This window comes from Molossus molossus, unplaced genomic scaffold (assembly GCF_014108415.1).
Source record: "Molossus molossus isolate mMolMol1 unplaced genomic scaffold, mMolMol1.p scaffold_m16_p_5, whole genome shotgun sequence".
Lineage (NCBI taxonomy): Eukaryota > Metazoa > Chordata > Mammalia > Chiroptera > Molossidae > Molossus > Molossus molossus.
The window spans coordinates 62,881,393-62,895,416 of record NW_023425388.1 but is presented as its reverse complement, the minus strand read 5'-3'; the positions used below and the strand labels follow the sequence as shown (position 1 = coordinate 62,895,416).

At 46.0% G+C, this 14,024-nt stretch overlaps 1 protein-coding gene across 2 annotated transcripts in view; it reads right to left on the bottom strand.

Annotated features, from left to right (window-relative positions):
- The window catches only part of MYLK (myosin light chain kinase), a 178,591-nt gene extending 172,709 nt beyond the window's left edge, over positions 1-5,882 (bottom strand). For both annotated transcript variants that reach the window (XM_036242952.1, XM_036242953.1), the window contains exon 1: positions 5,718-5,882. In XM_036242952.1, the coding sequence (XP_036098845.1) occupies positions 5,718-5,882 (165 nt within the window). The remainder of the gene's footprint in view (positions 1-5,717) is intronic.
- Between the last annotated feature and the right edge of the window lie 8,142 nt (positions 5,883-14,024).

Below are 14,024 nucleotides of genomic sequence, written 5' to 3'. Positions count from 1 at the left end.
CAAACTCCTCAGAGTGGTTGAGTCTTCTGAGCTAGAAGTGAACTGAGAAGAAATTATGGGGGGAGGATATTGCTACTGGCCAATGGCCATAGCCAAGGAGGAACAGATCATTCTAGAATGCTTGAATTACAGGGCCATATTCAACTCAGAACAAGGCGCTCTCCTCACTGTTGGTAGATTTGGTAAGGGTCTGAAAGCATTTTTTAGTTCTTCTCTGTGCTATGTCTTCTTCCCTATTTATCCTCATCATTTAAAGAGACAACTTCTCCACATGAAACTTATTAGATGTTTATCAGTTAGGAATACTTTTTGTAAAATTTCTTGTGTTAATAACCATAGCAAATCAAACAACAAGTGTTGGCGAGGGTGTGGAGAAAAGGGGACTCTAGTACACTGCTGGTGGGAATGCAGACTGGTGCAGTCACTATGGAAAACAATATGGTGTTACCTCAAAAAATTAAAACTTGAACTTCCATTTGACCCAGTGATCCCACTTCTAGAAATATACCCTAAGAAGCCTGAAATACCAATCAGAAAGAATATATGTACCCCCATGTTCATAGCAGCACTATTTACAATAGCTAAGATCTGGAAACAGCCCAAGTGTCCATCAGTAGATGAATGGATAAGAAAGCTGTGGTACATATACACAATGGGGTACTATGCAGCTGTAAAAAAGAAAGATCTCTTATCCTTTGAGACTACATGGAGGGACCTGAAAAGTATCATCCTAAGTGAAACAAGCCAAACAGAGAAAGACAAGTATCATATGATCTCACTTATTTGTGGAATATAATGAACATAACAGTCTGAGGAATGGGGTAGTCCCAGAGACATGGAAGTGGGGTACAGACTGACAATCCCAGAAGAGGGGTGGTGGGGGAGAGATAAACCACAGAACTTATATGCATGTATGCATGAACAATGGACATGGACAACAAAGCTGGGGACAGGGCGGGGAGGGAGGGGGACGGGGGAATCAGTCGGGGGAAAAGGAGAAACATCTGTAACAAAAATTAATTAATACAAGAAAAAATAACCATAGCAAAGATCCTATCTGAGAAAGTCTTTAAGCCTAAAATTTTTGTCTCTTAGCTGCTGGTCTTTATGCTCCATCCACTGCTATAACCCCCACCCACACCCACCCCAACCAATCCTTAGCAATCTGGCTTGTTCCCTCATGGTTTTACTGTGGCTGCCTGAGCATCAGGTATCACCTCTGTATTCAAGGCAGAAAACTGGGAAGGGGTGAAATACAAGAGCAGCAGTGATGACCTTTTCTTTAAAAAAAATCAGAAAAGCAAGAACTTCCTGAGAAACTCCCAGGCAGACTTCAGCCAGGATGTGTCAATGGCCCACCCTTAGCTGCAAGGGAAACCTCAGCAGCAGCCTCTACAGTGGAAAAGGGCAAGGGCGAAGGGTTGGTAATGGGTATGGCTGTCCACAGTATTTGCCACAAAGTAGAAAAACCCTAGTAGATGAGAAGGACAGAGACCCACAGAGCCAAACATCTCACAGTTCTGGGCTTCTCAGAAAAAGACATGAACCACGAGGGGCACCTGTGGCCCCATCTTAATGCCACCCAAGTCTTCTTGCTTGAAAGAGGGCTTTATTGGAGAAAAGGGTTCATTACATCTTTGGCCTAAAAAGGAAATGGGGGCAGGGCAGGCATCGTTTTCACCTCCTTCAGGACAGTCTGAACCAACATCTGACTACCAGCCTCAGGAGGTGGAAGGAAAGAGACCTTTGTAACGTCCTCACATCCGTGGTGCCCGCTGTATTTCTACGGTGATGGGAGGGTCCCTGTGCCCCCTTCAGAGAAGCTGGGACATCCTAGTACCCTTCATACCCAAGCTTCAGGGCTCAAGCTGTTGGTGGCAACTGCACGGAGGGCGGGGTGGGAGAGGAAAGCAGGCAGAGCCCCTGGGGGCTACTACAGGGAAGAGGGTTCCTGGCGCTGTAGCGGGCACCAGCCTGGCCTAAAGAGTAGCTTGAAGGCTTAATTTTAAAAAGTCACTCACTTGTGAGAGATTCGCCCAGATACTGAAAAACTGAGATCCTGAGGTCACTGTGAACCTGACCCAGGACTGGTCTGGTGTAGAATAAGCATCTAGAACAGGGCCTGGAGGGAGGAGTCAGCTGCAGGCAGGGTCAAGCGGCCACAGCAATGAAGCCAGAGAACCACGGACCGTGCTCAGTGGGAGATCCCTTTGGAGCTCAGGCTTCCATAACTAGCAGCTCCTGCTCAAAGCCCATGTCACTTCAGGTTAGCACCACCTTATCCTTCCCTTCACTGAGGGCTCCAGGTCAGGAGCACACCTGGTCAGCTTCATCTCTGGTATCAACATAACCAGGTTCCTCCTTCTGGAATCATTTGAGGTGGCCTTTCTCTGATACAAAATGTCCCTTTGTGTCCTTTGCTACAGTGATAACACACACTTGCAACGTGCTAGTTTACACAGCACTTTCTTTCTAGTGTTTTGTTTTGGTTTTTTTATCCTCACCCGAGGACATTTTTCCATTTTTTGTTCAGATAGAGCGGGAGGGAGAGAGAGGAAGAGAGAGAGAGAGAGAGAAACATCGATGTGAAGGGACACATCGAGTGGCTGCCACCCGCACGACCAACCAGGGCTGGGGACAAACCGCAACCGAGGCACGTGCCCTGAGCGGGAACCGAACCTGGGTCTCTCTGTGACGCAGGCCGACGCTCTAACCGCTGAGCCAAACCGGCCAGGGCTCTAATATGTTTTTTAATTGATTGTTTAGACAGAGAGGAAGGAAGAGGGAGAGAGAGAGATAGAAACATCATTGATATGAAAGAGAAACATCTATCAGTTGCCTCCTGTACGCCCCCTACTGAGGATTGAGCCCGCAACCTGGGCATGTGCCCTGACTGGGAATCAAACCCATGACCTATTGGTGCATGGGATGAGCTCAATCCACTGAGCCACACCAGCTGGGCCAGAACACTTTCTATGACAGCTTTCCCTCTGTATTTCTCTACAAGTTTGAAGATGGAGCCAGACACTCGATCTAACATCTCTCTGCGATTGTCTTCCTCCTGTTTTCACTGTTCACCAGCATGCTGCTGTGGTGTCGTTCTGGGTTAAATCCAGGCAGGTGGTAAAAGGTAAAGGAAGCAAGGGCATCAACATGCTATAAGGAAACGAAGGCATCTCTTCCTCTCCACATTTGTCTGCATCTGAGGAAGGAGCTCATCTCGCAGAGGCAGAGGGCAGGAGGGTGGGTACAGAGATGAAATCAGTTTGCAAAGCCATTTTTTTTTTAAAGTTCATTTTTAATTTTTAATTTTTAATTTTATTTATTATTATTATTTTTTAATCCTCATCCGAGGATATTTTTTCCATTTTTTTTGTTCAGATAGAGTTGGAGGGAGAGAGGAAGAGAGAGAGAGAGAGAGAGAGAAACATCGACGTGAAAGGGACACATCGAGTGGTTGCCACCCACACGACCAACCAGGGCCGGGGACAAACTGCAACCGAGGTACGTGCCCTTAGCGGGAACCGAACCCGGGTCTCTCCGGACCGCAGGCCGACGCTCTAACCGCTGTGCCAAACTGGCCAGGGCTTAATTTTTTATTTTTAAAGGAAAATTCAGTGTTCCATAATATATTCACAACCTTGTGCAACCAACATCACCATAAGATTGCAGAACATTTTCATCATCCCAAAAAGAAACCCTGTACCACTGGCAGTCACTCTCCACTCCTCCCCACCCCTGGTAACCATTAATCTACTCTATCTCCATAGGCTTGCCTATCCTGGACGTTCCATATACATGGAAGCATTTACTATGTGGCCTTTGTGTCTGGCTTCTTTCACTTAGCATATTTTCAGGGTTCATCCATGTGGAAGCATGTGTCAACACCTCCTTCCTTTTTATGGTTATCTAAGCCATTTCTGAACCCACGGGGATTCTTTCTGTCGCTTCTTTCCTGCCAGCTGTGGGGATGTGAGGAGATCACAGTCAGGACAGCAGAAAAGAGCCCTCATCCTGGTAGTGCCCAGAGAGCAGAGACAGACCCTTCAGCAGCATCCCCATCATTCGCCACAATCTTCTTCAGGTAGCAGATACAACAAGGACTGTTACAGCACACCACCAGCAAACGGTCTTATCTAGACAGGCCCGTGCAGGGCACACGGTGCAGTGCAGCCCCAGCCCATTTTCAAAGCAGCAACCCCTGCACACTCTCCAGAGGGCCACCCCGCCAAGCCTGGCACTTGGACAAGGGCAAGGTCCAGTGTCATCTGGGAAGAGTGATGAGCTCAACCCTTTCTTTTTACAAGCTTCCGGGGGCCTGCTCCTGAACTGTATGTACTATTGACCCTTGAACAACATGGGGGCCAGGAGCACTGACCCCCAGACAGTTGAAATTCGCATGTAATTTAACTTGGCCCTCTGATCCGTGGACTCCCAACTGCAAATCAAAAATACTATTTTCAGCTCTGGCCATTGTGGCTCAGTAGTTGGAGTGTCGGACCTCAGACTGAAGGGTTGAGGGTTCGAATCTCAGTCAAGGGCACATACCTGGGTTGCAGGTTCCATCCCCAGCCCCAGGTGCGTGCAGGAGGCAACCAACTGATGCGTCTCTCTCACATCAATGTTTCTCTCTTCCCTTCTCTCCCTCCCTTCCACTTGCTCTAAAAAAGAAAAAAATCAATGGAAAGAAATATCCTCAAGTGAGGATTAACAAAAAAAGAAGAAAAAAAATACTGTTTCAATCAATGGTTGGTTGAATCCGCAATGTGAAAGAAACCTGGGGCTATGGAAGGCTAAATGTACATTTATTGAAAAAAAACATGTATAAGTGGACCTGTGCAGTTCAGTCCCGTGTTGTTCAAGGGTCCACTGGGATTCACCATGCAACTTACGAATTTCCCACCACCTCAGTTGTCTTTTGCTCAGATCAAAGTCCTCTAACTTCTAAAGCATTTCCTGGGGTAGACCCCCGTGTTTAATCCCAGGACAACTACTACCTGCAAACCCCCTGACTTCCACATGCATCTCCATGCCTGGTTGACGATTTGACTTCCTAGTGGTCTGAGCTAGCAGCATACTGAAAGTCTCTTCAATTGGGCATCATGCCAGATATTCTGATAGCTAGTCTTCAAAGTTCCTATCTTCTTCTCCCTTCTAGCACAGGATGGACAAGGAATTCTCATGCCCATGTGCAGAAGAAGAAATGGAGACCCAGTAAGGGAAAGAAACCAATACTCATTAGCAGAAGGTAACCACACCGATAAGGGGTCCTACCTCCCATCCCACTGCACTGGGGATACCAAGTGGATACACGAGAAGGTTAGTTAACTGAACATTCCTTCCAGGGAGGAAGTGAAAGAAAAATTATAGTCAGTTTTTACTTGTTCATATTCCAAGGCACGTATTTAAACCCAAGCTGTATGACTCCTGCCACCAGCCTACGTGTTCTGTAATCAGGCAGCGCATACCCAGACGTGACCTATAGTAACAGCAAAACATCTTGGTGTCCCTCCCCACCCCCACCCTGAGTCCTCCAGTACAGACCAAAGTCAACCATAAACAAAATTAATAGGGCAAATTGGCATATATTCACTTTATATGTGGGTCCAAAGCAAACCAGGTCCTCCAGCAGGTCCATCCTGATGAGGAGAGTGCTCCAGCAGGAACGACGACCCCCTCCCAGCTCCCCAAGCCTCCCGTCCAGCCACACTTCTTACCCTCCCTTCAAATTTGGCGGTGGCCCCCTCTTTGATGCACAGGTTCCGAGGGGGCAAAATGAAAGCAGGAGCCTCAGTCAGGGGCATGGAGCCGACTCGCGAGTGATCCACACTGAGGGATGTTCTGGAACTGTGTGCCGAGGCCGCCAGCTTCACATCCCCCATCGTCTGCAAACAGGAAGGAAGGCCAGGTCAGAGGAGACACAGTACAGCCCTGCTTCCCCTCAGGCAGCAGCAGGCCCCGGGTGCTTGTCGGGCCCCGGTGTGTCCCAGGTCAGGGTCCACCTGGAGCTTCTCTGGGAACAAGAGGCTCTGTGTCCTCCACACTCAAGGCTGTGTGAGGCCCAGGGTGAGGCCCAGCTGGTCCCAGGTGCCAGCTCTCAGGGTCATGCCCCAGCCTCCGAGAATCTCCACGGAGAACTTCCAGGAAAGGGGCAGCTGGGGTAAGAACAGAGAAACCAAATGGTCCTCTGAGTTTTTCAATGGGTATCTAAAATCAGTATCTGTTAGTCATCGACCCTTCAGAACCACTGTCTTCATTAGGCACTTGGGGCAGAAAGCAAAAGCTGCTTTGCCTGCTCTGTGGGAACTCACAGGTTCACGAAAAAAGGGCTCCATACTCCAAGGAAGAAAGTAGTTCAGGATTAACACAACAAGAATCCTGGGAGCGGTGAGTGTGTGTGGTTGGCTGGAGGAAGGGAAGGCAGACTAGGGAGGACATCCTACTGCTGAGGACTAGATTGTGAAAAAGCCTCAGAGGTCACAGGACCTCAGAAAAGTGAGTGTTTTAAGATGATCTAGGTGAACTCCTTCATTTATAACTGAGGCCCAGAAGGGTGAGTCACTTGTCCACAGACAAAGCAAAATGATGGCATCACGGGAAGAATGTTTCAGGGTCCTGACCCCTGGTCCAGGGCCTAGCTGGGACTAGGCCAGATGTCTATCGTGGGACTGGCAAAGTTAGCTGGAACACAGGGACTAAGGATTGATTCCAGAAGTGGGATTAATAACAGGTATGAATCTGAGTTCTTGGTTGCAAACTACAGAAACTGACTCTGGCTCTCATAAAGAGAGAAGGGATCTATTTGAAAGATGGAGTTGGAGGGGGGCTCCCTAAATCCATAGGAAAGGCTGGAGAACCAGGCTGGGAAAACAGATAGCAGTGACCAAAGCTGTGTGGTCAGATCCCTGCCAGTGTCACTGGACGCCCGCAACCACTACCTAGAATAGGTCCTAAGTCCCTGCTCCACGTTCCAAGTCCAGGTGGGAAGCCTCACCAGGCAGGGATGGCTCCAGGTTGGGGACCACCTCTCATTCTCTACAGAATCCATGGCTCCTGCCTATTGCAGGCATCTGACAAACATCTGTTAAACTGAAAAGGAGCAATAGTCCTAGTTTTTATTGTCTGTTCACTTTCTTGGGATATTTCGCCACACATTTAAATCCCCATGCTGTGAGTGGGGTGAGCATGTGATTTGTTTGTTTGACTTTAATAACATCTGACAAAAATAAAATGGAGATAATATTTTGAAGTTAAAGTTAAAATAACAAAAACCTAGATTTGTTTAACAGGGTACATCCCTGCTTGACAAAGTCAACCTTCTCTTTCACTAATAAGCTACTAGCTCTGCAAACAAAATCCCTTCCAAATGATAAGACTCAGGTTTACTGCAGTAGGTGATGAAAGCAAACCTCATGTAGTACTTTGTGTACACCAGGAACTGTTCTAAGCACTTTATAAACAATAGCTCATTTGCTCCTCACAACACTATGAGATAGATAATCTCATCACCCGCACTTTATGGACTAGAAACCAAGGCACAGAGAGATTAAGAAATTTTTTCAAGGTCATGGCATTTAATAGGGGGCAGAACTGGCATTTGAACCTGGGAGTCTGGAGCCAGAGCCCCTATTCTTAACCACTGGGCCCCTCAACTCTTGTAAGCAGTCAGAGTTGGCTGGTGGGAAGGGGGTGTGAGGTTGGTATAACAAGGGAGAAAGTTGAAAGCCGCTAACACATACATAAGTATTAAGTTTTCTGCATGTCAAAACATACTCCCAACAACATTAAAAGATGGATGATAATCTTGGATAAAACGTTTACAATAAAAATAAAGGACTACACCTGGGTTGATGTACCAAGAGGTCACCGGTTCGATTCCCTGTTAGGGAACATGGCTGGGTTGTGAGCTCAACCCCCACTAGGGGGCAGGAGGCAGCTGATTGATGGTCTCTCATTAATGTTTCTATCTCTCCCTCTCCCTTCCTCTCTCTCAAAAAAATCAATATAAAAATGTTTTTTTAAATGAAGGAGTAGGACAATTTACATATAAGAAAACAGTCTAGCCCTGGCCGGTTTGGCTCAGCGGTTAGAGTGTTGTCCTGCGGTGCAGAGAGACCCGTCTTCGGTTCCCGCTAGGGGCACATACCTCACAGAGAAGGTACCTCGGTTACAGTTTGTCCCTGGCCCTGGTTGGTTCGTGCGGATGGTAACCACTCGATGTGTCCCTTTCACGTCAATGTTTCTCTTTCTCTCTCTCCCTCCCACTCTATCTGAACAAAAAAATGGAAAAATGTCCTTGGGTGAGGATAAAAAAAAAGAAAAGAAAAGAAAACAGCCTGACAGATAAGTAGGAAGAGGCTATGGACGGTTCATAGAAGATAGACATACGACCACTACACATGGACACTGCCTAGCTACAATAAAAACCCAAGAGTGCAAGTTAAGAACAAGCTATTATCTTAGAAAACTAACCCAACTGCTATTTAAAAGGAAAGATAACAAAATGCCAGTGAGACTGTGGTGAGGTGGCCATCCTCATACCCACCCAGGGGAATATAAACTGGTGTGATCTTCCTGGAAAGCAATTTGGCAAAAGGATTCTGAACAAAATGTCTATCTCCATTCCCCAGTAACCCTACATTTAGAAATGTGTGATTGAGAAACAATCAGAGCCCTGGCCAGTTTGGCTCAGCGGTTAGAGCGTCGGCCTGCGGTCCGGAGAGACCCGGGTTCGGTTCCCGCTAAGGGCACGTACTTCGGTTGCAGTTTGTCCCCGGCCCTGGTTGGTTGTGCGGGTGGCAGCCACTCGATGTGTCCCTTCACGTCGATGTTTCTCTCTCTCTCTCTCTCTCTCCCTCCCCCTCTATCTGTACAAAAAAAAAAAATGGAAAAATATCCTCGGGTGAGGATAAAAAAAAAAAAAAAAAAAAGAAAAAGAAACAATCAGAGATGCAGCCCAAAATTTATATATAAAAATGTTAATCACATTATTTTTAGCAAAAGAAACAGAAAAATAACTCAGTTAAATAGAAATTTAAAAAAGATCAAATATCTAACAGTGAGACAGGTTAAATACAGTAGACTATCAGGCAGTTATATGAGTATATACTTACAAGGAAAATAATGATAGAAATTTTAAACTAAATATAAGTTTTATTATGCAAAATTTCAGATACATAAAAGTAGAATGATAAAATGAGTACCTCAAATACCCATCTCCTAGATTCAACCATTAGCATTTTGTCATATTTATATCATTGTGTTTGTGTGTTCGCAGAACCATTTCAAAATAACTGTGATATCATTTTAATGGCAAGAATCATGATATATTTATTCACTCAATTAAAGCATATTTATTGATTCCAAGACAAGAAAAAGCTAAAGGAGTCCATCACCACCAAACCAGTATTATAAGAAATGTTAAAGGGATTTCTTTAAGAAGAAGATAAAAAATATGAATAATAAAATAGCCAAAACTACATACCTATCAATAATTACTTTAAGTGTAAATGGATTAAATGCTCCAATCTAAAGACATAGGGTGGCTGAATGGATAAGAAAACAAGACCCATACATATGCTGCCCACAAGAGACCTACTTCAGATCAAAAGACACACACAGACTGAAAGTGAATGATAGAAAAGAAAGAAAAAAGCTGAATAGCAATACTTATATCAGACAAAATAGACTTTAAACAAAGACTATAGCAAGAGACCAAGGACATTTCATATACAGTAGCCAAGATATGAAAGCAACCTAAGTGTCCATTAATAGATGATTGGATAAAGAAGATGTGGTATACATACAATGGAATATTCCTCAGCCATAAAAGAACGAAATCTTACAGTTTGCAACAACACAGATGGATCTAGACTACAGGTATTACGCTAAGTGAAATAAGCCAGACAAAGACAAATACCATATAACTTCACTTACGTGTGGGATCCAAAGAACAAAATAAACAATCAAAACAGAAACAAACTCACAGATACAGAGAACAAAACTGATAGTTGCCAGAGGGGAGGTGGGTTGGGGGATTGAGTGAAAAAGTTGAAGGGATTAAGTAGTAGTTACAAAATAGTTACAGGAATTAAAGTAGAGCATAAGGAATATAGTCAATAATATTATAATAAATATATATGGTGCCAGGTAGGTACCAGGCTTATTGGGGATCACTTTGTAAGTTATATAAATGCCTAACTACTATACTGTACACCTGAAACTAATATAATATTGAATGTCAACTGTAATTGACAAATTAAACATTTTTTAGAAAACCTACTGAACATCTACCACGTGCAAAGCTAGGTGCCAGGCAATGAACACTTATGTGTTGTGGTGAATGGAGTAACATGGGTAGGGAACGAAAGGGGTCCTGTATCCAGCAGAGCTACCTAGGACCATACCCCAGAAGGGACACTGCTCCCTCTGCCCTCCCCCACTGCCAGTGAGGTGAAATGACAGATACACTCTGTGCTGTCAGCACCAGAGGGGTGGGGGAGTGGGGTGGAGTTGGGGGTAGGTATCTCGAGGGTCAGACCCTGCCACAATCCACGGGCACTGCTACTCTCTAACTGTGAGCTGGGCAAGATATTTAAACTCTCTTGACTCCAATCTCCTTTTCTATAAAATGGGAATGATAATGTCAACCTCACAAGGTTTAAGAAAGGATTTGAATAGAGTGTATGTAAAACACATAGTGTCGCATAAAAGGGATTCAATAAGTGGTAGCTGTCGACACCATCATCGGCTCCCAAAAGAACACCAGTTTATCTAGCCTACAGGACACTTTTCACCAAGGACAACAAGATGCCCAGGCCAGCCCGATTGTCTTCAGGATAAGGGTAGCTGACTAGGATTACTGCATCTGCATAACAGTAGCAGGAGGCAGATGGCAGAACTTTGTGAAAAGATGGGGAAGAAGGACTGTCATGTCTGTTCTATAGCACCGTTTAATGGGCAGGGTATGTGCCTCCGACATCGTGCTGGGCACCATTCTAGTCCCCACAGTCCTACAAGGCAGTTCTGACTATGCTCTTTTTATAAAAGACACCAAGGCTCAGAAAGCCAACCACACGTGTCCAAGGTCACATAGCTAAGAAGTGGAAACCAAGCCAAAGTCTGACTGCAGTCATACCCTGAGCCCACGACCCAGATGAAGAATTTCCTGCTATTCCCAGAGACGGGAGATGCAACTGGCACAGGCTGTGGCAGAGAGGAATACTGGCAGTTGTAGAGAGAAATGTGCCTCCCCTTTGCTCTCAGGCCTGGCTTTGGAAGACACAAAACTCTTGTGCTTCTGCTTTCAGAGGAGCTGAAAACTAGGAGTGGTGACACCAGGCTCAGGACCCTCTCTGCAAATCCTCTTGATCCAAGACCTGCCGAGGTCCACCTGAACCTCCCGAAGGCCTCAGAGACTATCATCAACAGGAACGTACTTGGCCTCAAGAACACAGAAGACAAAAGCCATCCATCCCTAGGGGAGGTTTGGCTTCATGGTTAGAAACAGAACAGGCAAGTCAATACAGCCAGAAGATATCCAGTCCCCTGCAAGGATAGTTTAACTATCGTGCAAGCAGGACCAGAGCCCAGTCCCAGGCCGGCCAGATACACCAAACAGCTCTGCTCAGCCCATCGCCCTGCCCACTGCCATCAACACATAAACAGATTCCGTCCACACTGCCAATGAATGGCTACTGACATATTTGGAATGCTCTACAAAAATAAAAAATAAAATTCAAACTAAACCATTCTCATTCCCTTCTAATCCCTCGTCCAGCCTGGTGACCACATCCCCAACAAGAACACGAGTAATATCTTCTCTGTCAGCAAAGGAGTGCTCAGTGGCTAGAATCAAACAAACCAACTAGAGAGTTTTATTCAATAATGATTAAAAGAAAGAGAAAGAAGAAGAGAAAACAATGGAGGGGGTCAAAAAGAGCATTGGTTTAAGAGCCGGAAGCAGCCCCCTACCCCACAATGTGTGCATACACACACACACACACACACACACACACACACACACACAATGCTTGGGCCAAAGCTCACCTCCCAATAAGGTTTCCACAAGTAACAGAATGTGTTAGTCATTCAAAGCAACACTAACTTAATTTGACTTTAATTTGATCAAAAGCACTATAAATTGTCTCTTGAACCCAGAAAAGAATACTTTCAACTACGGCCAAAGCAGTGCAACTCTGAGGCAAAAAGACTCAGTAAAATCAGGGATCAAGTTCCATGGCAGGACAGGTTTAGAGAAACCAGCTGTCCCCTTTCCTGCCCAAAGTGCACTCATCTGAAATGATCGAGATCTTTAAGCACCTGGCCAGTCAGCAGGGCATCCTGGAAATCCCATGCCCTCTCCGTAGGGAAGGGCTGCCGGCAGGCTCTGAACTGGAAGCCTGACTGTCAGCCGCGAACCCACCTACAGGCCACAGCACATGTCAGAGGCAGCAAACCACCCAGGCAATGACAGCTCCACTCTCCCCTTCTTAATCCTCTCTCTGCAGGACCCAAATCCTGACAAATTCCCTGATTGCTGCTAATCCCTGAACGGATCGCCCCTCCGCTGTGGGCTGTCCGGGCTGACTTGCTGTGACCCAGGGGAGCAAACAGTGGAGCAGGGCCACACACCGAAGAATGGACACGCCTTACCGTGGCCTCTTCCCCGGGCAGCTCTCACATGAGTCGGGACGCCACACTCTACCACTGTACTGCAGAGATTCCTGTCCAAGGTCCGTCCGAGAAGGAAGAGAGGGAAGGAGAGCCAGGGACGCCGCAGAGCCCAGGACCAGACTGAAAAAGTTCAGAGGAGTCTGACTTTGCTCGAAGATGTTGCAACTTGCCTTCCGCTGGGCAGCGAGCTTCACCGGGTCAGGGAGATCTGTTGTTCTAATCCGCCCAGCGGGGACGACCTTTGAAACCCCTGGCTGCCAACAGCAGCCGCTCTCAGTGGAGTCCTGGGGAAACCAGGGGTGGAAGCTCATGGGTTTTCACAGAGCTGCAGATTCCAGTCTGAGTGTGGAGCAAAGGGAGGATGCTGTCAAGCAGACAGCTGAGCCCTGGAGGAGGCTGGGCACCCCCCCAATTCTACATCTGGTCTGGAGTACTACTCACCCCTTGGCACATCTGGCCTAGAATTACCCAGAGCTCATGGGACAGCTGCCTCCTGAGACCCAGCTCCTTCCTCCTTAAACTGAGGAAGCCCGGTGTATGATCCCTTGAGTGGGAGGCAAACCCAGAGAGCAGACGGACAGGGAAACTCCAGGCTGACTGGGTTAGGGAATCTGGGCTGAGATGTCAACCAAGCTCCACAGACTGTGTTCACACTGTGCAGAGGACCCAACAGCACTGGTCCTGACCTCTGGGGAGTCAGGAGCAGTCCTTGGAGGGTACCTCTAAAGTGTGGTAGCAAGTGGATGCCTAGCCCAATGCCTCTCCTCCAAGGGACAGAAGGACATCCCTAATTCCAGAGGAATCTCTCATCCTATGCAACTCACACCTTGGGACAGGCTGCGAATATCTGAATTGGCAATGACATGAATTTAAGCTTCTCTTTTGGTTCATGTCTGATTCTTGAGTAACTGGAATTCTCATAACATCTAGGTGACCTCTTACCCTCTAACTCAACCATTCTCAAACTTCTTGATCTCAGAGCCCCTTTGTGCTCCTAAAAATTATTGGGGGGGGGGAGGGAGTCCCAAAGAACTTTTGTTTGTAAGTTATTGCTATCAATATTTACTGTATTAGAAATTAAAACAAAAAATATTAGTCCACTCAAAAGCATCAATAAGCCCATTAGATGTTAATTTAAAAAGAAAAATATACTTTCTATAACAACAAAAAAGTAAGAAGAGTTGTTCAGTTTTGCAAATTCTTTAAGGTCTGGCTGAATAGAAGACATCTAAATTTTCATATCTGTTTCTGTATCCAGTCTGTTGTGATATCACAGTATTAGTATCTGTAGCTGCTAGAAAACTCTACTGTATACTGAAGAGAGAAGGTGAGTGAAAAAGGCAAATATT